We start from the raw sequence: 25,971 nt of genomic DNA, 5'->3' as shown, positions 1-25,971 counted from the left end.
TGTGTGTGTGTGTGTGTGTGTGTGTGTGTGTGTGTGTGTGTGTGTGTGTATACACCACATCTTCTTTATCCATTCGTCTGTCAGTGGACATCTTGGCTCTTTCCACAGTTTGGCTATTGTGGACATTGCTGCTATAAACATCGGGGTGCACATACCCCTTCAGATCCCTACATTTGTATCTTTGGGGTAAATACCTAGTAGTGCAATTGCTGGATCGTATGGTAGCTCTATTTTCAACTTTTTGAGGAACCTCCATACTGTTTTCCAGAGTGGCTGCACCAGCTTGCGTTCCCACCAACAGTGTAGGAGGGTTCCCCTTTCTCCGCATCCCCGCCAACATCTGTTGTTTCCTGACTTGTTAATTTTAGCCATTCTGACTGGTGTGAGGTGGTATCTCATTGAGGTTTTGATTTGGATTTCCCTGATGCCGAACGATGTTGAGTACTTTTTCATGTGTCTGTTGGCCATTTGGATGTCTTCTTTGGAAAAATGTCTGTTCATGTCTTCTGCCCATTTCTTGATTGGATCATTTGTTCTTTGGGTGTTGAGTTTAATAAGTTCTTTATAGATTTTGGATACTAGCCCTTTATCTGATATGTCATTTGCAAATATCTTCTCCCATTCTGTCAGTTGTCTTTTGGTTTTGTTGACTGTTTCTTTTGCTGTGCAAAAGCTTTTTATCTTTTTTTTTTTTTACTTTGAATTTTTTTTTAATTTTATTATGTTATGTTAGTCACCATACAATACATCATTAGTTTTTGATGTGGTGATCCATGATCCATTGTTTTCGTATAACACCCAGTGCTCCATGCAGTACGTGCCCTCCTTAATACCCATCACCGAGCTAACCAATCCCCCCTCCCCCCTCCCCTCTAAAACCCTGTATGTTTCTCAGAGTCCATAGTCTCTCATGGTTCATCTCTCCCTCCAATTCCCCCCCCCATTTTTACCTTCCTTCTCCTAGTGTCCTCCATGCTCTTCCTTATGTACCACAAATAAGTGAAACCATATGATAATTGACTTTCTCTGCTTGACTTATTTCACTTAGCATAATCTCCTCCAGTCCCATCCATGTTGATGTAAAAGTTGGGTATTCATCCTTTCTGATGGCTGAGTAATATTCCATTGTATACATGGACCACATCTTCTTTATCCATTCATCTGTTGAAGGGTATCTCGGCTCTTTCCACAGTTTGGCTATTGCGGACATTGCTGCTATGAACATTGGGGTGCATATGGCCCTTCTTTTCACTACATCTGTGTCTTTGGGGTAAATACCCAGGAGTGCAATTGCTGGGTCATAGGGTAGCTCTATTTTTAAATTTTTGAGGCACCTCCACACTGTTTTCCAAAGTGGCTGTACCAACTTGCATTCCCACCAACAGTGTAAGAGGGTTCGCCTTTCTCCACAACCTCTCCAACATTTGTTGTTTCTTTCCCTGTCCATTTTTGCCATTCTAACTGGTGTAAGGTGGTATCTCAATGTGGTTTTGATTTGGATTTCCCTGATGGCTAATGATGATGAACATTTTTTCATGTGTCCGTTAGCCATTTGTATGTCTTCTTCAGAGAAGTGTCTTTTCATATCTTCTGCCCACTTTTTGACTTGATTATTTGTTTTTTGGGTGTTGAGTTTGAGAAGTTCTTTATAGATCTTGGATACCAGCCCTTTATCTATAGTGTCATTTGCAAATATCTTCTCCCATTCTGTGGGTTGCGTCTTTGTTTTGTTGACTGTTTCCTTTGCTGTGCAGAAGCTTTTTATCTTGGTGAAGTCCCAAAAGTTCATTTTTGCTTTTGTTTCACTAGCTTTTGGAGATGTATCTTGAAAGAAGTTGCTGTGGGCGATGTCAAAGAGGTTACTGCCTATGTTCTCCTCTAGGATTTTGATGGATTCCTGTCTCACATTGAGGTCTTTCATCCACTTTGAGTTTATCTTCGTGAATGGTGTTAGAGAACGGTCGAGTTTCATTCTTCTGCATGTGGCTGTCCAATTTTCCCAGCACCATTTAGTGAAGAGACTGTCTTTTTTCCATTGCATATTTTTTCCTGCTTTGTCAAAGATTATTTGACCATAGAGTTGAGGGTCCATATCTGGGTTCTCTATTCTGTTCCATTGGTCTATATGTCTGTTATTGTGCCAGTACCATGCTGTCTTGGTGATCACAGCTTTGTAATATAGCTTGAAATCGGGCAACGTGATGCCCCCAGCTTTGTTTTTCTTTTTCAACATTTACTTGGCGATTCGGGGTCTTTTCCGATTCCATACAAATTTTAGGATTGTTTGTTCCAGCACTTTGAAAAATGTCATTGGAATTTTGATTGGGATTGCATTGAAGGTATAGATTGCTCTGGGTAGCAGAGACATTTTAACAATGTTTATTCTTCCAATTCATGAGCATGGAATATTTTTCCATCTTTTTGTGTCTTCTTCAATTTCTTTCATGAGTGTTTTGTAGTTCCTAGAGTATAGATCCTTTACCTCTTTGGTTAGGTTTATTCCGAGGTATCTTATGGTTTTTGGTGCTATTGTAAATGGAATCATTTTTCTAATTTCTCTTTCTACAGTTGCATTGTTAGTGTATAAGAAAGCAACTGATTTCTGTGCATTGATTTTGTATACTGCCACATTACTGAATTGCTGTATGAGTTCTAGTAATTTGGGGGTGGAGTCTTTTGGGTTTTCCACATAAAGTATCATGTCATCTGTGAAAAGAGAGAGTTTGACTTCTTCTTTGCCAATTTGAATACCTTTTATTTCTTTTTGTTGTCTGATTGCTGTTGCTAGGACTTCTAGTACTATGTTGAACAATAGTGGTGAGAGTGGGCATCCTTGACGTGTTCCTGATCTTAAGGGAAAGGCTCTCAGCTTTTCCCCATTGAGGAGGATATTCGCTGTGGGTTTTTCATAGATGGATTTTAGGAACTTGAGGAATGTTCCCTCTATCCCTGTAGTCTGAAGAGTTTTAATCAGGAAAGGATGTTGTCTTTTGTCAAATGCTTTTTCTGCATCAATTGAGAGGACCATATGGTTCTTCTCCCTCCTCTTATTAATGTGTTCTGTTACATTGATTGATTTGCGAATGTTGAACCACCCTTGCGTCCCGAGGATAAATTCCACTTGGTCATGGTGGATGATCCTTTTAATGTATTGTTGGATCCTATTAGCTAGGATTTTGTTGAGGATTTTGGAATCCATATTCATCAGGGATATTGGTCTGAAATTCTCCTTTTTGATGGGGTCTTTACCTGGTTTGGGGATTAAGGTAATGCTGGCCTCATAGAATGAGTTTGGAAGTTTTCCTTCTGTTTCTATTTTTTGAAACAGCTTCAGTAGAATAGGTATTATTTCTTCTTTGAATGTTTGGTAGAATTCCCCAGGGAATCCATCAGGCCCTAGACTCTTGTTTTTTGGGAGGTTTTTTTTTTTTTTTTTTTTTTTTTAGAGAGAGAGAATGAGAGAGAGCACATGAGAGGGGGGAGGGTCAGAGGGAGAAGCAGACTCCCTGCCGAGCAGGGAGCCCGATGCGGGACTCGATCCAGGGACTCCAGGATCATGACCTGAGCCGAAGGCAGTCGCTTAACCAACTGAGCCACCCAGGCGCCCCTTTGGGAGGTTTTTGATCACTGCTTCAATCTCGTTACTGGTTATTGGCCTATTCAGGTTGTCAGTTTCTTCCTGTTTCAGTCTTGGCATATAGGTTTCCAGGAAGGCCTCCATTTCATCCAGATTGCTCAGTTTATTGGCATATAGTTGTTGATAATAATTTCTAATAATTGTTTCTATTTCCTTGGTGTTAGTCGTGATCTCTCCCCTTTCATTCATAATTTTATTAATTTGGGTCCTTTCTCTTTTCTTTTGGATAAGTCTGGCCAGTGGTTTATCGATCTTATTAATTCTTTCAAAGAACCAACTTCTAGTTTCGTTGATCTGACTACTGTGTTTCTGGTTTCTAATTCATTGATTTCTGCTCTAATTTTAATTATTTCTCTTCTAATGTGTGGCTTAGGCATCGTTTGTTGCTTTTTCTCTAGTTCTTTAAGGTGTAGAGTTAGTTGGTGAATTCGGGATTTTTCTATTTCTTTGAGTGAGGCTTGGATGGCTATGTATTTCCCCCTTAGGACCGCCTTTGCGCAATCCCATAGGTTTTGGACCGATGTGTTTTCGTTCTCATTGATTTCCATGAATTGTTTAAGTTCTTCTTTGATTTCCTGGTTGACCCAAACATTCTTGAGCAGAGTGGTCTTCAGCTTCCAAGGGTTTGAATTTCTGCCAAATTTTTTCTTGTGATGGAGTTCCAGTTTTAAAGCATTGTGGTCTGAGAATATGCAGGGAATAATCTCAATCTTTTGGTATCGGTTGAGACCTGATTTGTGACCCAGTATGTGGTCTATTCTGGAGAAAGTTCCATGTGCGCTCGAGAAGAATGAGTATTCTGTTGTTTTAAGGTGAAATGTTCTGTAAATATCTATGAGGTCCATCTGGTCCAATGTATCATTCAAAGCTCTTGTTTCCTTGTTGATTTTCTGCTTAGATGATCTGTCCATTGCTGAGAGTGGAGTATTGAGGTCTCCTACAATTAACGTATTGTTATCAATATGACTCTTTATTTTGGTTAACAGTTGGCTTATGTAGATGGCTGCTCCCATGTTGGGGGCATAGATATTTACAATTGTTAGATCTTCTTGTTGGATAGACCCTTTAAGAATGATATAGTGTCCTTCTGTGTCTCTAATTACAGACTTTAGTTTAAAATCTAATTTGTCTGCTATAAGAATTGCTACCCCAGCTTTCTTTTGAGAAATGGAAGATGGATCTCCATCCCTTCACTTTCAGTCTGGATGTATCTTTAGGTTCAAAATGAGTCTCTTGTAGGCGGCATATGGATGGGTCCTGTCTTTTTATCCAATCTGCAACCCTGTGCCATTTTATGGGAGCATTTCGGCCATTCACGTTGAGAGTGATTATTGAAAGATATGAATTAATTGCCATCATGTTGCCTGTGAAGACCTTGTTTTTATAGATTGTCCCTGTAAATTTCTGTTGTATATCACTCTTGGGGTCTTTCTCCTTTTATAGAACCCCCCCTTAATATTTCTTGCAGGTCCGGCTTAGTGGTCACATATTCTTTCAGTTTCTGCTGGTCGTGGAAGCTTTGCATCTCTCCATCCGTTCTAAATGAAAGTCTTGCTGGATAAAGTATTCTTGGCTGCATGTTCTTCTCATTTAGTACCCTGAACATGTTTTGCCAGGCCTTTCTGGCTTGCCAGGTCTCTGTGGATAGGTCTGACGTTATTCTTTTTTTTTTTTTTTTTTTTTTAAAGATTTTATTTATTTATTTGACAGAGAGAGACATAGCGAGAGAGGGAACACAAGCAGGGGAGTGGGAGAGGGAGAAGCAGGCTTCCCGCGGAGCAGGGAGCCCGATGCGGGGCTCGATCCCAGGACCCTGGGATCATGATCTGAGCCGAAGGCAGACACTTAATGACTGAGCCACCCAGGCGCCCCAGGTCTGACATTATTCTGATGTTCCTTCCTCTGTACGTAAGGAATCTCTTCCCCCTAACTGCCCTTAAGATGGTTTCCTTGGTTCTAAGATTTGCAAGTTTTACTGTTAGATGCCGGGGCGTTGGCCTGCTTTCCTTGATCTTGGGAGGGGTCCTCTCTGCCTCTAGGACACGAATGTTTGTTTCATTCCCCAGATTAGGGAAGTTCTCAGCTACGATTTGCTCAAATACATCTTGTAGTCCTCTGTCTCTCTCCACTCCCTCCGGGATTCCAATTATTCTGACATTGGAACGCTTCATGGTGTCACTTATTTCTCTGATTCTATTTTCATGGATTCTGAGTTGTTTTTCCCTGGCCTCCTCTTTTCCCTTTTTATCTATTATATTGTCTTCCAGGTCGCTTATTCATTCTTCTGCCTCAGTTACCCTAGCTGTTAGATTATCTAGATTGGATTGGATCTCATTGATAGCATTTTTAAGTTCTGCCAATTCGCCTTTCATTTCTGCCCTTAGAGACTCTATGTTGCCATTAATTGATTTCTCCATTCTAGCCATTGTCTTCACAATTGCTAGCCTGAATTCCATCTCTGACATCTTGGTTATATCTGCATCCATTTGTAAATCTGCAGCATAAGTCATAATCTCTGAGTCTTTTCTATTTTGGGGGCTCTTCCTCCTAGTCATTCTGTTGATGGGTGTTTGAGGGAACGTATAGAGTCCAAATTATTGACCAGAACCCAAGCAAGATGCACCTGTTTTCTTGGGACCTTAGGGTTGCTGGCCTCTTGTTTTCCCAGCCTGTCTTCTGCGGGAGGGGCCTGCCACACTGTTACTCAGGCAACGCTGTTTGGGCGGAGTTGCCCTGCCCCCCTGTGGTGGGGGATGGGCTCAGCGGGAATCAGTTTTGGGGGCTTTTGTTCTCTGGCAGCTTTCCCTGGCAGCTTTCCGCGTCTCTTCTACGAGTCAGAGCAGAAGAGACCACTTCCGACCCTCTGCCTCAGAGCAGAGAGATTGCAGTCTGTTCTTCAGTGAGCTCTCCAGGCCACACCGTCTCCGTTTCTGTCCGTGCTGCTATAAACTGCAGCGGCCTGGGTTGTGCGCCCCTCCACAGCGCCCCCAGTCCTGCCTCCAGGGCACGTCTCTGCCCTTTGTGCTTCTAAAACCGCCAGCCACTCCCAATTTGCGCACGCGACCCTGCCGCTCCAGGTTTCCACCCCGGGGGCTGCCCTAAAGTCCTTCCCCTGTCGCTACTGGTCTGCGAGTCTGTGCCCCGTCCCCAGCGCGTGAGGCTGTCACTCACCGGCGGTGTGGGATCCCCACGGCCAGGCACCCTCCTGCTGCCGTTTATCCTCCAATATCTGCCCGCGGAATCACGGCTCCCCGCTTCGTACCTCAAAACCAACTGCCTCCAGGGCACCTGGGTGGCTCAGTCGGTTAAGCAACTGCCTTCGGCTCGGGTCATGATCCCAGGGTCCTGGGATCGAGTCCCGCATCAGGCTCGCTGCTCAGCGGGGAGCCTGCTTCTCCCTCTCCCTCTGCCTGCCACTCCCCCTGATTGTGCTCTCTATCTCTCTGACAAATAAATAAAATCTTAAAAAAACAAACAAACAAGCAAACAACCAACCAACCGCCTGCGATATTCTGTTTGTAGAGATCCAGATCTTCTTACATCTCAGGCTGGTTTCGTGGGTGCTCAGAGTGGTCTGGTAGATATCCAGCTCAATTCCGGGGACCAGTTGAAATAGGGTCCCCTACTCCTCCGCCATCTTTCCCCCCTCTCAGCTTTTTATCTTGATGAAGTCCCAATAGTTCATTTTTGCCCTTGCTTCCCTTGCCTTTGGCGATGTTTCTAGGAAGAAGTTGCTGCGGCTGAGGTCGAAGAGGTTGCGGCCTGTGTTCTCCTTTAGGATTTTGATGGACTCCTGTCTTACATTTAGGTCTTTCAACCATTGTGAGTCTATTTTTGTGTGTGGTGTAAGGAAATGGTCCAGTTTCATTCTTCTGCATGTGGCTGTCCAATTTTCCCAACACCATTTGTTGAAGAGACTGTTTTTTTTCCATTGGACATTCTTTCCTGCTTTGTCGAAGATTAGTTGACCATAGAGTTGAGGGTCCATTTCTGGGCTCTCTATTCTGTTCCATTGATCTATGTGTCTGTTTTTGTGCCAGTACCATACTATCTGGATGATGACAGCTTTGTAATAGAGCTTGAAGTCCGGAATTGTGATGCCGCCAGCTTTGCTTTTCTTTTTCAACATTCCTCTGGCTATTCGGGGTCTTTTCTGGTTCCATACAAATTTTAGGATTATTTGTTCCATTTCTTTGAAAAAAAGTTTATGGTATTTTGATAGGGATTGCATTGAATGTGTAGATTGCTCTAGGTAACATTGACATCTTCACAATATTTGTTCTTCCAATCCATGAGCATGGAGTGTTTTTCCATTTCTTTGTGTCTTCCTCAATTTCTTTCATGGGTATTTTATAGTTTTCTGAGTACAGATTCTTTGCCTCTTTGGTTAGATTTATTCCCATGTATCTTATGGTTTTGGGTGCAATTGTAAATGGGATCGACTCCTTCATTTCTCTTTCTTCTGTCTTGTTGTTGGTGTATAGGAATGCCACTGATTTCTGTACATTGATTTTATATCCTGCCACTTTACTGAATTCCTGTATGAGTTCTAGCAGTTTTGTGGTGGAGTCTTTTGGGTTTTCCACATAAAGTATCATATCATCTGCAAAGAGTGGGAGTTTGACTTCTTCTTTGCCAATTTGGATGCCTTTTATTTCTTTTTGTTGTCTGATTGCTGAGGCTAGGACTTCTAGTACTATGTTGAATAGCAGTGGTGATAGTGGACATCCCTGCTGTGTTCCTGACCTTAGGGGGAAAGCTCTCAGGTTTTCCCCATTGAGAATGATATTCGTTGTGGGTTTTTCATAGATGGCTTTTATGATATTGAGGTATGTACCCTCTATCCCTATAATCTGAAGAGTTTTGATCAAGAAAGGATGCTGTACTTTGTCAAATGCTTTTTCTGCATCGATTGAGAGGATCATATGGTTCTTGTTCTTTCTTTTATTAATGTATTGTATCACATTGATTGATTTGCGGATGTTGAACCAACCTTGCAGCCCAGGGATAAATCCCACTTGGTCATGGTGAATAATCCTTTTTATGTACTGTTGGATCCTATTGGCTAGTATTTTGGCGAGAATTTTTGCATCCATGTTCATCAAGGATATTGGTCTGTAATTCTTTTTGATGGGGTCTTTGTCTAGTTTTAGGATCAAGGTAATGGTGGCCTCATAAAACGAGTTTGGAAGTTTTCCATCCATTTCTATTTTTTGGAATGGTTTCAGAAGAATAAGTATTAATTCTTCTTTAAATGTTTGGTAGAATTCCTCTGGGAAGCCATCTGGCCCTGGGCTTTTGTTTGTTGGGAGATTTTTGATGACTGCTTCAATTTCCTTAGTGGTTATAGGTCTGTTCAGGTTTTCTATTTCTTCCTGGGTCAGTTTTGGTAGTTGATACATCTCTAGGAATGCATCCATTTCTTCCAGATTATCTAATTTGCTGGCATAGAGTTGCTCATAATATGTTCTTATAATTGTTTGTATTTCTTTGGTGTTGGTTGTGATCTCTCCTCTTTCATTCATGATTTTGTTGATTTGGGTCATTTCTCTTTTCTTTTTGATAAGTCTGGCCAGGGGCTTATCAATCTTGTTAATTCTTTCAAAGAACCAGCTCCTAGTTTTGTTGATCTGTTCTACTGTTCTTTTGGTTTCTATTTCATTGATTTCTGCTCTGATCTTTATTATTTCTCTTCTTCTGCTGGGTTTAGGCTTTATTTGCTGTTCTTCCTCCAGCTCCTTTAGGTGTAGGGTTAGGTTGTGTATTTGAGACCTTTCTTGTTTCTTGAGAAAGGCTTGTATTGCTATATACTTTCCTCTTATGACTGCTTTTGCTGCATCCCAAAGATTTTGAACAGTTGTGTTTTCATTTTCATATGTTTCCATGAATTTTTAAAATTCTTCTTTAATTTCCTGGTTGACCCATTCATTCTTTAGAAGGTACTCTTTAGCCTCCATGTATTTGAGTTCTTTCTGAGGGAAATAGACTTTTATATAGAGAACAACCTGATGGTTCCCAGAGGGGAAGGGGTGGGGGATGGGTGTTACATGAGCACTTGAAAGAATGTATATTCTATAGATATTGAGTGTAATATTCTATATATATGTACATGTTAGGTCAAGTTCTTTTTTTTTCATTTATTCTTTATGCTTATGGGTTTTTGTGTGTATGTTTCTCAAGTACTGGATGATGGCAAAGAAAAATTAAGGTTGCAGATGGAATTAAGGTTGGTAATCAGCTGACTTTAATATGAAACAATTATCTGGATTAGGGGAAGGGGCGATGTCATTACCAGGGTCCATGAAGGTAGACAGGAGGCAGAAGAAAAGATCAGGAGATGCAACGTTGCTGGATTTGAAGAATGAGGAGGGGGCCATGAGATGAGATCAACAGGCCACCTCTAGAAACTGGGAAAGGTAAGGGAACAGAATTTTCCCTAGGGGCCTTTGGCAAGAAACACAGCCTTGCCAACACCTTCTAACCTACAGAACTGGAAGATGATGAATTTGTGCTGTTTTGCCATGTGACATGACATATTCATAGGTGATGGGGCTTAGGATGTGGGCATCTTTGGGAGACCATTACTTTTCCTACAACTCTTGCTATAAATTTTTTTAAAATTTAACCCACAATACACTATTATTGTTTCTAAAGCCAATTTTTGTTTAAATTTCTATTTTCTATGGTCTTTATTACTTCATGCAGCCCAGATCTTCCATCTGCCAATTTCCTCTTGCCTAAACTACATCCTCTTAGTTTTATGCATTTCACTTTTGATGTAACCAGGTGTTACATAACTAATTTGTTTAGGGCTAATTTGTTTAACCCTTTGAAGCTGTAAGGTGGTATCTTTCACCAGTTTTGGAAAATTCTTAGTAACTATCTTTTCAGATATTGCTTCTCCGTTTTCCCTCTTTTCCCATCTGGGTCCATAATTATATATATGTTAGACCTTCTGACTTTATCTGCTGTATTTCTTAACCCTTCTTCATATTTTCCTTCTCTTTGACTTTTTGCTCCATTACTGATAATCTTTTCAGTTCTGTTTTCCATTTCACTAGTTTCAGTGTGTCTAATTTGCTATTAAACCCATCCATTACACTTATAATTTCAATTCTATTTTATTTAAATTTTGATTGTTTTTCAAATCTCATCCTCTTTTGTATATATTTCAAGGTTATTTTTTATCTGTTTTAAAGTATTAAACATAGTTACTGTAAAGTCTGTGTCTAATAATTCCATTTATCTGAAATTCTTTAAGGTCTGTTCCAATTTTTTTTCCTTCATTCATGGTGCCTTGTTTGTGTTATTTTTGACTCTCAAAATTTATTTGGAATTTTTCTTTGGCATTTCATTTTTCTTGGTATTTTATTTCATAAATTCTCTGATACCCAGGATAAATGTGGATTCTTCCAGAGGAAATTTGTGTTTGTGTCTGCCAGGCTCTGGAAGCACTCCCAACCCAGGATCACTCTAAAGTTGCTTCTTGGTTTTCAGATTACCCAGGTGGTGTTAATTCAGGTTGCACAGCCATGTAAGGGCCACTCGTGGTTTCCATATTCTCAGAGGTAATCCTCTCATGAACCAAATTGGAGACACTCAGCTCTTCTCTGGGGCGGAGGCCAGTTATTTCTATTTCACTGTCAAAACCATGGGTATGACCCTCTGGAGTCCCAGCCCGAGGGATGGAGGCTGCTCTTTTACAGCCCCTGCCTTGGATGGGTTTGGAGGGTTGTTTTCTGTTCCTCAAACACCTGCAGCTGTGAAATCCCAAATGCACATTGTCTAGTCTGAAGAAGGCCCCCAAGAGAGGGAAGCGGTCATCGCTCTCTACGCTCACCTCTTTGCTTCTATGACCTGACCAGAGGATCCCCAGTTTCCTTACTAATTGATTAGGTAATTTTAATTTTAAAATAATTATCCAGAGTTTTTAATTGTTTTTAGGATTAAGGTCCAATTAGGTATATAGCCTGCATTTTCTGATAATTAAAATCCACTCTTTCAGATCTTTTATTTCAACAATATATTTTTAAAATTTCTGAGATTTCTAAATAGATTCTCTTCAAATTTTTTTTTTGTCTTGGCAAAATATATACACATAAAACTTACCATGGTAATCATTTTAAGTGTACAAATCTGTGGCATTCATTACATTCCCATGTTGTCCAACCATGACATCACTATTTCTGAAACTTTATCGTTCCAGAGACTCTAACTACTAAGCAGTAACTCCCCATTGCCCCGTCTCCAGCCCCTGGTAACCCCTAATTCACTTTCTGTATCTGTTTCTTAGTTTGTCTCCTCAAGGTTCCTCATATAAGTGGAGTCCCAGAATATTCTTTTGTGTCTGGCTTATTTCACATAGCATGTTTTCTAGGCTTATCTTGTTGTAGTGTGTCAGAATTCCACTTCTTATGAATAATGTTCCATTTTATGTTTATACCATATTTTTTTTTAAAGATTTTATTTATTTATTTGACAGAGAGAGAGAGAGATCACAAGTAGGCAGATAGGCAGGCAGAGGGAGAGGGAGAAGCAGGCTCCCCTCTGAGCACAGAGCCTGATGTGGGGCTCGATCCCAGGACCCTGGGATCATGACCCGAGCCGAAGGCAGATGCTTAACTATCTGAGCCACCCAGGCGTCCCTATACCATATTTTGTTTATCCATTCAGTTGTTGATGGGCATTCGGATTTTTTCCACCTTTTCACCATTGTGAATACCTACTACTGTGAACCTTGGTGTACAAGTATCTGTTTGAGTTCCTGCTTTCACTTCTTTGGGATATATACCCAGAAGCAGAATTGCTGGATCACATGGTATTTCTATGTTTAGCATTTTTAGCAACTGTGAAACTGTTTTCCCCAGTGGTTGAACCATCTTACATTCCCACCAACAATGTACTAGGATCCCAATTTCTCCACATCATCATCAACACTTGATATTTTCTGTTTGGTGATTGCCATTTTAGTATGTGGGAAGTGGTATCTCACTGTGGTTTTTTATTTGCATTTCTTTAATGACTAATGATGTTGAGCACATTTTCATTGGCATAAGTATATCTTCCTTGGAGAAATGTCTATTCAAGCCCTTTGCCCATTTTTGAATTGGGTTGTTTGGATATTTTTGTGGTTGAGTTGTAGGGGTTCCTTATGTATTTTGGATATTAATTCCTTTATCAGGTATATGAATTGTAAATATCTTCTCCCATTCTGTGGGTTGTCTTTTCATTCTTTTGATAACGTCCTTTGATACAAAAGAAATTTTAAATTTTGATGCAGTCCAATTGATCAAGTTTTTTCTTTTGTTGCCTGTGCTTTTGGTATCATATCCAAAAGAATCATTGCCAAATACAATGTCATGAAGCTTTTCCCCTGTGTTTTGTTTTTTTTTTTTCCCAAGAGTTTTATTGTTTTAATGCTTAGGTCTTTGACCAATTTTGAGTAATTTTTAAAAAAGGTTTATTTATTTATTTTAGACAGAGAAAGTGCACATGCAGGGGAGAGGGGCAGAGGGAGAGGAGAAGAGAGTCTCAAGCATACTCCATGCTGAGTACAAAGCCTGAGGCAGGGCTCGATCCCGCCACCCTGAGATTATGACCTGAGCTGAAACCGAGAATCGGACACTTAACTGACTGTGCCTTCCAGGCACCCCGAGTAATTTTTTTTTGAAGACCTTATTTATTTGACAGAGATAGAGAGAGCACAAGTAGGCAGAGCAGCAGGCAGAGGGAGAGGGAGAAGCAGGCTCCCCACTGAACAGAGAACCTGATGCGGGGCTCAATTCCAGGACCCTGGGATCATGATCTGAGCCAAAGTCAGACACTTAACCAACTGAGCCACCAAGGCATCCCCCAAGTAATTTTTGTATATGATGTAAGGTATGAGTCCAACTTCACTCTTCTGTATGTGGATATCCAGTTTTCTCAGCACCATTTTTTGAAAAGACTGTCCTTTCCACATAGACTGGTCTTAGCAATTGAGTCAAAAATATGTTGGACCATGTATGTGAGAATTTATTTCTGGGCTCAATATTCTATTCCATTGGTCTATATGTCTGTCTTTATGTACTACACTATTTTGATTACTATAGTTTTTTTTTTAAAGGTTTTATTTATTTATTTGACAGAGAGAGAGAGAGAGACAGGGAGAGAGGGAATACAAGCAGGGAGGGTGGGAGAGGGAGAAGCAGGCTCCCCGCTGAGCAGAGAGCCTGATGCAGGACTCAATCCCAGGACCCTGGGATCATGACCCGAGCCGTAGGCAGACGCTTAATGACTGAGCCACTCAGGTGCCCTGATTACTGTAGTTTTATAGTTAGTTTTGAAATTGGGAGGTATGAGTCCTCCAACTTTGTTCTTTATTTTTAAGAGTATTTTGGTTATTCAGTGTTCTTGAGATTCCATATGAATTTTAGGATGACTTCTATTCTGTAAAAAAATGTCTTGAGATTTTGATCGTGATTCCATTGAAACTGTAAATTGCTTTGGGTTGCATTGACATCTTAACAATATTAAGATTTCCAATCTGTGAATATGGAATATCTTTCCACTTATTTATATCTTCATTAATTTCTTTCAACATTATTTTGTAGTTTTCAGTGTCACATCTTCTGTAAGTTTATATAAATTTTTAAAAAAATTTATTCATTTTAGAGAGAGATCACATGAGCAGGGGGAGGGGCAGAAGGAGATGGAGAGGATCTCAAGCAGACTCCCCACTGAGTGTGGAGCCTGATTGTGGGGCTCAGTCTTACCACCCTGAGATCACGACCTGAGCTGGAATCAAGAGCTGGCTGCTTTACTGACTGAGCCACCCAGATGCCCATTATTTCTAAATATTTTTCTTTTTGATGCTAATGTAAGTAGAATTGGTTCCTTAATTTCTTTTTAATATTGCTTATTGTTAGTGAATGGAAATGCAAGTGACTTTTCTTATTCTCTTTATTGAGTATGGCTGAAATTAAAAAAGCTCCATGTATCTAATGTATACAGTTTGATGAGCTTGAAGATCAGAATATCCCTGTGAAGACATCACCACAATGAAGGCCATAAACCCATCTATCACCTCCAAAAGTTTCTTCTCACTCCCTTTATATATTATTATTTTCGTTTATTTGCTTATTATATGTATTTTTTCTTTTGTGTTTAAGAGCACTTAACATAAGATCTACCTTCTTAGCATATTTTTAAGTATACCATACAGTGTTGTTAACTATAGGCCCTATGTTGTACATTAGATCTCCAGAACTTACTCATTTTGCATAACTAGAGCTTTGTACCCTTTGACTAACCAACACCTCTCTGTTTTTCCCTCCTCCCAGCATCTGGTAACCATTATTCCATGCTGTGGTTCTGAATTTTACTATATTAGATTCCTCCTAAAAGTGGGATCATGCAGAATTTGTCCTTTGTCTGGTTTATGTCACTTAGCATAAGGGTCTCTAGGTACATCCATGTTGTTGCAAATGTCAGGATTTTCTGCTTTTTAAAGGCCAACCAATATTCTATTGTATTTATACACCACATTTTTCTCTATCCATTCATTCCTTGATGGACAATTAGGTTGTTTCCCTATCTTGATTATCGTGAATAATGCTGCAACGAACAGCAGAGTACAGATATCTCTTTGAGATCCCGACTTCAATACTTTTGGCTATATACTCAGATGTGTGATTTTGGATCACATGGTATTTCTATGTTTAGCTTTTTGAGGACCTGCCATACTGTTTTCCACAGTGGCTGCACCAGTTTGCATTCCCACCATCAGTGTACAAGGCATTCTGTTTCTCAACATCCTCACCAACACGTATCTTGTCTTTTTGATAATGGCCATTCTCGCAGGTGTGAGGTGATACCTGATTGTGGTTTTCATTCACATTTCCCTGATGATTAGTTATGTTGAGCACCTTTTCATATACCCGTTGGCCATTTTTTTTTTTTAAGATTTTATTTATTTGAGAGAGAGAATGAGAGCGAGAGAGAGCACATGAGAGGGGGGAGGGTCAGAGGGAGAAGCAGACTCCCTGCTGAGCGGGGAATCCGATGCGGGACTTGATCCTGGGACTCCAGGATCATGACCTGAGCCAAAGGCAGTCGCTTAACCAACTGAGCCACCCAGGCGCCCAACCCGTTGGCCATTTTTATGTCTTCTTTTGAGAAATGTCTCTTGAGGTCCTTTGCCCATTTTTAAATCAGTTTTTCTTAAAATAAATTATTATTGAGTTGAAGGAGTTCCTTCTATATTTTAAATATTAACCTCTTATCAGATTTATGGTTTGCAAATAATGTCTTCCATTCCATAGGTCGTCTTTTCATTTAGTTGATTGTTTCCTTTGCTAGACAGTAGTTTTTCAGTTTGATATAACCCACTCGTCTATTTTTTGCTTTTGTTGCCTGTGCTTTTGGTGTCTTACCCAAGAATTCATTGCAGAGTGCAACATTTAGCTTTTCCCCTATGTTTTCTTCTAAGAGTTTTATAGTTTCAGATTTTAGGATTATGTCTTTTATCCATTTTGAGTTGATGTTTGTGTGTGATGTAAGTATCTAATTTCATGCTTCTGCATGTGGATATCCAGTTTTCCCGTCAACATTGCTTGAAGAGACTGTCCTTTCCCCATTTAGTGTTCTTGGCATGCTTCTCTAAGATCGGTTGACTGTAGATGCATGGACTTACTCCTGGGCTCTCCATTCTGTTCCATTGGTAGTCCCCCCTTGTCAGTGGGGGCTATGTTCCAAGACCCCCAGTGGATGCCTGAAATGGGAATAATACTGAACCCTATACATACTCTCTTGTTTCCTCTATGTGCATACCTATGATAAAGTTTAATTTTTAAATTAGGCACAATAAAAGACTAACATCAGTAACCAATAATAAAATAGAAAAATTATGACAATATACTATAATAAAAATGATGTGACTGTGGTCTTTATTTTTCTCAAAATATCTTTTTTTTTTAAAGATTTTATTTATTTATTTGAGAGAGAGAATGAGATAGAGAGAGAGAGCATGAGAGGGGGGAGGGTCAGAGGGAGAAGAAGACTCCCTGCTGAGCAGGGAGCCAGATGCGGAACTCTATCCTGGGACTCCAGGAACATGACCTGAGCTGAAGGCAGTCGCTTAACCAACTGAGCCACCCAGGTGCCCTCAAAATATCTTCTTGTACTGCACTCACCCTTCCTCTTGTGATGATGTGAGGTGATAAAATGCCCATGTGATGAGGTGAAGTGAGAGGAAGTGAGGTGAATGGTGTAGGCATTACATGTAGCGTTAGGCTACTATTGACCTTCTGATTGTCAGAAGGAGGATCATCTGGTTTCGGACTGCAGTTGACCGTAAGTAACTGAAACCATGGCTAAGGGGGGACTACGGTATATTTGTTTTTTGTTTTTATTTTTTTAAAGATTTGATTTATTTATTTGCGAGAGAGAGACATATAGTGACAGAGAGTGACAGAGATCGTGAGAGAGAGCCCAAGCAGGGGGGAGAGGGAGAAGCAGGCTCCCGCTGATCAGGGAGCTCGATGCGGGACTCTATCCCAGGACCCTGAGATCATGACCTGAGCTGAAGGCAGATGCTTCACTGACTGAGCCACCCAGGTGCCCCTTGTTTTTTGCTTTTAAAGGTTTATTTATTTGAGAGAGAGAGATAGGAGAGAGAGCATGAGTGGGGGCGGAGGAGAGGGAGAAGCAGACTCGCTGCTCAATCCCAGGTCCCTGAGATCATGACCTGAGCCGAAGGCAGACGCTTAACCAACTGAGCCACCCCGGTGCCCTGTATATTTGTTTTTATGCCAGTATCATGCAGTTCCGATTACTGTAGCTGTCTAATATATTTTGAAATTAGGAAGTGTGATGCCTCCAGCTATGTTCTTGCTCAAAATTGCTTTGGCCATTCAAGGTCTGTGGTGGTTCCAAATGAATTCTAGGATTATTTTTTTCTACTTCCATAAAGAATGCCATTAGTATTTTGGGGGGATTGTATTGAAAATGTAGATCACTTTGAATGATTAATTTTAACAATATTAATTCTTTCAGTCAATGAACATGAAATGTCCTTCCATTTATTTGTGTCTTCTTTAATCTCTTTCATCACTGTTTTATGGATTTCTATGTACAGGTCTCTTAACTCCTTAGTTTTTTCCTAAGTATTTTATTGTTTTTTTTTTTTAAGATTTTATTTATTTATTTGACAGAGAGAGATAGTGAGAGCAGGAACACAAGCAGGGGGGGTGGAAGAGGGAGAAGCAGGCTTCCCGCCGAGCAGGGAGCCCGATGTGGGGCTTGATCCCAGGACCCTGGGATCATGACCTGAGCCGAAGGCAGATACTTAATGACTGAGCCACCCAGGCGCCCCTTTTATTGTTTTTGATGATATTGTAGATGAGACTGTTTTCTTAATTTCCTCTTTGGATATATTGTTTCTGTATAGAAATGCAACTGATTTTTGTATATGGATTTTTGTATCCTGCAACTTTACTGAATCCATTTATTTTAACAGGTGTGTGTGTAGTCTTTAGTCTTTCTACATAGAAGATCATGTCTTCTGTAAACAGATAATTTTACTTCTTTCTTTCTGATTTGGATGTCTTTTATTTATTTATTTATTTATTTATTTCTTATTTAATTATCCTCTCTAGGACTCATAGTACAATGTTGAATAGGAGAAGCAAGAGTGGGCATTCTTGCCTTGTTTCATACTTTAGAGGGTAAACTTTTAGCTTTTCATCGTTGAGTATAATGTTGACTATGGGCTTCTTGTAAACAGCCTCTATTGTATTAAAGTAAATTCCTAGTGTACTTATTTTGTTGAGAGTTTTTATCATGAAAGGGTGTTGAGTTTTGTAAACTGCTTTTCTGAATCTATTTCAATGATCATGTGATTTTTATCCTTCATTCTGCTAATGTGGTGTATCACAGTGATTGATTTGCATAATTTGAGCCATCCTTGCACCACAGGGATAAATTCTACCTAGTCATGGGGTACTTTTAATGTGCTGTTTAATCCAGCTTGCTAGAATTTTGTTGAGGATTTATCATCTATGTTCATCAGGGATAATTATTTTTTTCTCTCATTTAACTTATTTAAGAAAATTATTTTGAGTTCTTTGTCAAGTAGTTCATGGGTTTCTGTTTCTTTAGCTTTATTAGGTTTCTTTGTGATGTCATTATTCATGATTTTTCTAGCCTAGTGTTGGTATCTGTACATTTGAAGAAGCGGTTACCTCTTCTAATTCTTACTGGCTGGTTTCAGTAGGGAAAGACCTCTCCAAAGAGTGTGGTCAGAGATTCTGGGTGTGCTGGCTGATGGGTCTATGGCTGCTGAGGTCTTTGGGCAGGCCTGCTGCAGGTGTCTGCAGATGCATGGCCTGCTGCCATCATCACAGCTGATTTTTGCATGTTGATTTTTTACTTGCAACTTTGCTGAATTCACCTATTAGGTATTACAGGGTTTTTATTGTTGTTGTTGTTGTTTTTTTTGGTGTGGAATTTTTGGGACTTTGTACATATATGATCATGTCATCTACAGACAAAATTTTACTTTTTCTTTTCCAGTTTGGATGCCTTTTGTTTCTTTTCCTTGCCTAATTGATTTGACTAGGACTTCCGGTACTGTGTTGAACAGAAGTGGCAAAAGTGAGCATCCTTTTCTTGTTTCTAATTTTAGGGAAAACTTGTAGGCTTTCACCATTGAGTATGGTGTTAACGCTGGGGTTTTATATGTGGCCTTTATTGTGTTGAAGAGGTTTCCATCCACTCCTGGTTTGAGTGTTTTTGTCAAGAAAGTTGTTGAATTTTGTCAAATGCTTTTTCTGCATACATTGAGATAATCATGTACTTTTTCTTTCTTCATTGTATTAATGTAATATATTACACTGATCAATTTTCATATGTGGCACCATCCTTGCATTCCAGGAATAAATCCCACTTTGTCATTGTATATAGTCTTTTTCTGGATTATGTTTGCTAGCATTTTGTCAAGGATTTTTGTATCAATATTCATAAGGGAAATTGGTCTGTAGCTTTCTTGTCGGGTGTTTGGCTTTAGTATCAGGTGTAATGTTGATCTCATGCTCTTTAATTTTTTCAAAGAGTTAGAGGATTAATGCTACTATTTATATGTTTTGTAGAATTCACCATTGAAGCCATGCTTTTCCTTGTTGGGAGGTTTTTTGATTACTACTTCAATGTCTAGTTATAGATCTGTTCAGATTTTCTATTTCTTCATTATTCAGTCTATTGTGTTTCCAGGAAATCAGTTTTTTCATTTAGGTGATGCAATTTGTTGGTATACAATCATTTGTAGTATTCTTATAATTTTTTTTTTTTTTTCTGTAAAACCAGTAGTAATGTCCTTACTTAGATTTCTGGTTTTAGTGATTTATGTCTTCTGTCCTTTTTTGTGAGTTTAGCTAAAAGTTTGTTAATTTTGATCTTTTCAAAGAATCAGCTTTTTATTTCATTGATTTTTCTCTATTTTTCTATTCTTTATTTTTCTCTTTTCTAGTCTTTATTACTTACTAATAAGTAATTATTAGTAGCTAGCTTTGGGTTGGTGTGCTCTTCATTTTTTTTCCCCTTGAGGCATAGAGTTAGGTTATTGATTTGAGATTTTTCTTCTTTTATAACAGATATTTATATATATACAATTCCCTCTTAGCACTGTTTTTGCTATATCACATGTTTTGCTATGTTTTTATTGTTGTTGAGGTATTTCCCAGTTTTCCTTGTGATTTATTCTTTATCAGTTGTTTATGGTGTGCTGCTTAATTTCCACATATTTGTCAATTTTCCTGTTTTATATTTTTGATGTCTAGTTTCATTCTATTGTGATAAAAGATATATATATTTTTAAAGATTTTATTTATTTATTTGAGAGAGAGAATGAGATAGAGAGAGCATGAGAAGAGGGAGGGTCAGAGGGAGAAGCAGACTCCCCACTGAGCAGGGAGCCCGATGCGGGACTCGATCCCGGGACTCCAGGATCATGACCTGAGCCGAAGGCAGGGGCTTAACCAACTGAGCCACCCAGGCGCCCAATAAAAGATATTTTTAATGATTGAAATCTTTTTTTAATTTATTAAGACTTGTTTTGTGGCCTGACATGTGGTCCCTTCTGGAGGATGGTCCATGTGCCCTTGAGAAGGATGTGTGTTCTGCTGCTATTAAGTGCAGTGTCCTGTATGTGTCTGTTGGACACAACCAATTGGTAGTATGGTTCAGGTTCTCTGTTTCCTTCTTGATCTTCTTCCTGGTTTTTCTATCTACTGTAGAAAATGACTATTGAAGTATCCAAGTATTATTATAGAACTAGTTTTCCCTTCAATTCTGTGAATATTTGCTTCATATATTTTGGGGCTTTTTATTTGGTGCATATATGTTTATAATTGCTATATCTTGGTGAATTGACTATTTTTAAAAATATATAATGTCTTTCTTTATCTCTTATAACAGTTCTAACCTAAAGTCTATTTTATCTAAGTAGCTTACCCTGCTTTTTTGGTTACTGTTTGCACGGAACATCTTTTACCATCCTTTCACTTCCAATCTTTTTCTGTCTTTAGACTCAAGGTCAGTCTCTTGTAAACAGTATATATTTGGATTATTTTTTAAAACCCATTCTGCCAATCTCTGCCTTTTGATTGGATAATTTCATCCATTCACATTTGAAATAATTACTGATAAGGAGGAATTTACTACTGCCACTTTGCCTTTTTAAAAAATTATTATTATTATTATTGCCTTAGAGCTTTGTCTCTCTTCTATTACTGCCTTATTTCTGGTCAGCTGAATTCTTGTAATGACACGTTTTGATTCCCTTCAAATATATATTCTTCTATATATTCTATAAAGATTTTCTTTGTGGATACCATGGGATTACATATAATATCCTAAAGTTACAAAAGTCTAATTTTAATGATTTGAACACCTCAGCTGCATACAAAAACTCTACACTTTACAGTCATTTCTCCTTCAAGTTATTAATATCACAAATTACATTTTTATACCCTGTGCCCAGTAACATTTTTTTTAAAGATTTTATTTGTCAGAGAAAGAGAGAGAGTGCACAGCAGGGGGAGCAGCAGAGGGAGAGGGAGAAGCAGACTCCCCGCTGAGCAGGGAGCCCAACCCGGGACTCGATTCCGGGACCCCTAGATCATGACCTGAGCCAAAGGCAGATGCTCAACCGACTGAGCCACCCAGGTGCCCCCCAGTAATATATATTTATAACATAATTATTTGTATGAATTTGTCTTTTAAGTCCTATTGAAAATAAAAAGTGGAGTTAATACCAAAATTAAAATTCTGGTTTTTGTATTTGCCCATATATTTATCTTTATGATAGATCTTTACAATTTCATCCTGCTGTGAGTTCTGGTCTAGCATTCTGTTGTTTCAATCTGATGGACTCCCTTTACCATTTCTTCTAAGGTTGTATGCAAAGAAGGCCTGTCCAAGACAGTAAGTATGTGGGGACTGGGAAACAGGATCCTACCTGCTCAAGGCCAAGACCACTGCTACCCTGGAGAAGGGGTGGGGCAACGCAAGTAAAAACTCCAGAAAACTTACCTGCAATTTTAAATATGTGTTTTTCTTGCTTGAGTGTTTGCTTGGTTGCTGTAAGTCTTTGGTGTTTAGAGCCCCTACAAAATTAGTTCAGGCAGTTTCAGGTTGTTTGTTCACTTTTCTGTGAGGAAATGAGAGCTTGGAACTTCCTAGTCTGCCATTTTGCCAAAATACTGGTTTTTAACCTACCAAATTGGCAACAAAAGAAATTGTTAAATTTATAGAACAAGTTTTGGGAAACTGGCACTATCGTCAGTGTTGGTAAGTGTGCTGGGAGAGTAATCTGTGTGTGTGAGTCTATATGTATGTATAGCATATGTAAGTGTATGTATATGTGTGTGTTTGTGTGTGTATGTATGTTATATATGTATCTGAAAAGACTTAAAATGCTGATATCATCTGACCTAGAAATTCAACTCCTAGAAACTTGGCTTAAGGAAATAATCATGGGGGGGGGGGGTCCTGGGTGGCTCAGTCGTTAAGCGTCTGCCTTCGGCTCAGGTCATGATCCCAGAGTCCTGGGATCCTGCTCAGCGGGAAGCCTGCTTCTCCCTCTCCCGCTCCCCCTGCTTGTGTTCCCTCTCTCACTATGTCTCTCTCTGTCAAATAAATAAATGAAATCTTAAAAAAAAAAGTAATAATCATGGATGAATACTGGATGAAATAATCATGGATAGGGATATTTGTTGTCCATATTTCTTATAATAATGAATACTGGCAGCAATATTTATGTCCAACAGTAGGGGTTGGTTAAAACATGATCATCCACTAGGCAGTGAAATGGCACATACCCACTAAAATTCATGTTGAAGAAGAATATTTCAGTGAACTTATATTTAGTTATTATTTTAAAATATATTTTAAAGTCGACTAAGTTGATTTTTAAAAAATTATCTGCCCTCCCTCATTCCAGTAGCAATCATTACTGCCTTGAACCAGGCCATTTAGCAGTTGCCCCCTCCCCAAACTCTTCCTAACCCTGGTCCTCTTGGATTTATTCCCAATCTGGGTCTCACAGCCCCTGTGGCTTTACTTAGCTAACTTTACAGAGCATTAATTACCTTCTGAACTTAAGGCAGCAATTTCCTGACCTTGCATTTTACCCAAGGGAACAAAGATGCTCAAAACACTGGATGGATTCTCAGGAAGGAAAAGAGACCATGCACCAGCCAATGTATCACTCACTTTACAAATATTAACTCGTTCAACACCCAGACAGAGGAAGGGACCTATTTTTACCCCATTTTTCCGGTGAGGAGAGGACAGCCCTGACAAGGTTCTCTCTTGCCGAGATCCAGAGTTCCTGATGGGTGGAGCCCAGAGTTCAACCCAGGTCTTCTGGCTCCTGTCTTGGCTTTGCTCTTACTCTTATTAGCAGTAAAAACAGACTAATTATCGGTAATGTCTAATATAACACAGAAATGTGATCAACAGTGGTTTACATTTTCCAAAGCTTTCTGTTAAGCGTTTTCACTTACAAGAGCTCATTTATTTTTGAAAACTCATTGTGCTGAAGCAGGAACTGAGGCTCAAGCACTCACAGGTGGTGCCCGTGAAACCCCCTGTAGGAACCCCAGACCCCTTATTATCGCTGAATAACACAATGTAAGGGATGATCAAAGTGCTCCACAGTCCCTAGGGCTGAACAGTGTAATTTTATACACATTTGACAAGGGGTAACTGGGCTCAGAGAGGCCAGCAACTCGTGCAAGACAGCACAGCAAGTAACAGCAAAGTTACCACTTGCTTAATAGTAGTGACAGCGCCTTGCTCTCCTGGGCTGAAGAAAAGGCTTTTCTTAGGGAAATCAAACTCGTGGTAGGGAGGCATCGACTTTACCCGGTCCCCCAGCGGCTTCGTGGCCCCGGGGCAGGTTTTCGGCTGGTTTGGCCCCGTAGGCACCTCTCCCGGAGTCCTGGCCTGCGGGCACCTGGGCAGGTGGGCCGGTGGGCGGGTTGGGGCTGCGGCCGCCCCTGTTCCCAGTGTCAACCCTGCACTGCCTGCCCCCCCGCATCCCCTCCCTTCGGCCGCTCAGGGGTGATACCCGGACCCTCCCCGCGCCCCCCCACTGTCCCGGGACCCCCCCCCTCCCCGGGCGCCCCCCAGTCCCCTCCCCGCCGCCCCGGGCCCCCTCCCCGAGCGCCCCCCAGACCCCCGTCCCCTCCCCGCCGCCCCGGGCCCCCTCCCCGAGCGCGGCCCCCTCCCCGAGCGCGGCCCCCTCCCCGCGCCCCCGCCGGAGCGACCCGGGCGGGCGGCCGTGGCCGGCGCGAGGCCCCTCCCCGGCGGAGGCGCTCCGCGCGGAGGAAGCGGAGGCGGCGGCAGCGCCGAGACCTCGCCGCGCTGATGGCGTCGCACGGGTGAGTGCGGCGCTCAGGCCGCACCGGAGAGTGGGCTGCGGGCCGCGGGGTGGGGGGCCCCCCGGGGCAGGTGCGGGCGTGGGCCGCCGGTCCCCGGACCCCCCGCCCCGGCGCCCGTCCGGACCCCCGCTCGCCGGGCCCCGCGGCCCTCCCGCCGACCTTGGGCGGGCGCGGCCGGGCAGGGGGGCGCGAGGGGGCGCGGGCCGGGCGGGGCGGGGGCGGGGGGGGGGTCGGGTCGGGCGGGCGCGGCCCTGGGCCTGGGAGCCGCTGGGCCCCGAGCGCCCGGTGCCCGGCGCCCCGGCCCTGCCCTGCGCAGCTGTTTTCCACTTGCTCGCGTAGGAGCGGATGCTGGGCTCTCACCCGCGGGGCGCAGCCGGGGGGTCCCCGAAGGTCGCGTGCGAGGGCAGGGGAGGCCGCGCGCCCGCCGGGCGGGGGCTGCGGGTCGGGTCTCCGGGCGGGGCCGGGCCGCGGGCCCTGCTGGGGTGGCAGCCCCGTTCTGACATCACCGCCTTCCACTGCTTCGGTGCGAAAATGTTCTTTCTTTAGGGAAACATGGTGACACACGCCGAGTTTGTCATTTCTGAAACAATCCTTCCTTGCAAAAGAAAACCTCAGCCATTAATTATAATTAGTTTTTGCTTCCATAATCTAACTAGTCGCGCAAGCTGGCAATGACAGTCCAGTACCTTCCCAGAGGAGAATGAGTCTCAAGGTCATTGCTTTAGTTGGTGAAATTCTTAGTTTGAAGACCCTGCACACTCAGAGGGTCTTAGACGTGTTGGCTGTGGTAACCGCTCCTGTGGGGTCGAGAGGACAGGTACCAGGCCTCTCACGGGGGGAGGCCCTGCCGTGCATGGGGTGAGCTGGCTCTGCCCACGGCCTTAATGACGCTGGCCAAGTCATGGGCATTCCCATCTTCCTGCTGGCTTTCCAGGTTTGGGGAGCTCTGGTCACAAAGTACCCAGTACTTTGAGCTCATAAATAGAATAAACACCTGGCCCATCCCTCAGAAGGCCAGACTGAACAGGAGTTCAAGGTCCCACCCGGTTCCTGCCCCTCTTGTCAGGAAAGGGGGAGGCGGGGTGGCCTGGCAGCCGCGAGGTGTCTGAGTTTGTGTGCGGTGGCCGTCAGGCCTCTCAGACGTGATGGTACATTTGGTGTCCAGACACACTACTGTGTAGACCCGGGTCAGAGGTGGGCTAAGTGGTGCTCTGCTGTGAGCCAGCAGGCCCTCCACGGTGTCCCTGGGGTAGGTGGCATGGGTGTAGATCGGATATCGTCCTGTTGTGAGTGACCCCACGAGTCTGCAGGTGGTACTCGTCTGTAATGCTCTGACGCGTACTCACTGGAAAGCTGAGGTCAGAGAACTGTCAATGTCCTCTACTTCATTTTACAGAGAGAACTGGGCACTGT

The 25,971-nt window shown here is 41.7% G+C and overlaps 1 protein-coding gene across 2 annotated transcripts in view; it reads left to right on the top strand.

Annotated features, from left to right (window-relative positions):
* LOC116648570 (up-regulator of cell proliferation) overlaps positions 1-25,971 on the top strand; it is a 64,338-nt gene that overhangs the window by 13,901 nt on the left and 24,466 nt on the right. Inside the window, exon 1 of one of the 2 annotated variants that reach the window (XM_032430632.1) lies at positions 24,482-24,558. The exons of the other annotated variant lie outside the window; for it this stretch is intronic. Within the exon in view, the coding sequence (XP_032286523.1) occupies positions 24,545-24,558 (14 nt within the window). The 5' untranslated portion in view covers positions 24,482-24,544. Of the gene's footprint in view, positions 1-24,481; positions 24,559-25,971 lie in introns of those variants that run through there. 2 annotated transcript variants of the gene reach the window in all.

Source organism: Phoca vitulina, unplaced genomic scaffold (genome assembly GCF_004348235.1).
Source record: "Phoca vitulina isolate PV1807 unplaced genomic scaffold, GSC_HSeal_1.0 scaffold44, whole genome shotgun sequence".
Lineage (NCBI taxonomy): Eukaryota > Metazoa > Chordata > Mammalia > Carnivora > Phocidae > Phoca > Phoca vitulina.
The sequence above is the reverse complement of the archived record's forward strand: the minus strand, read 5'-3'. Positions and strand labels throughout refer to the sequence as shown.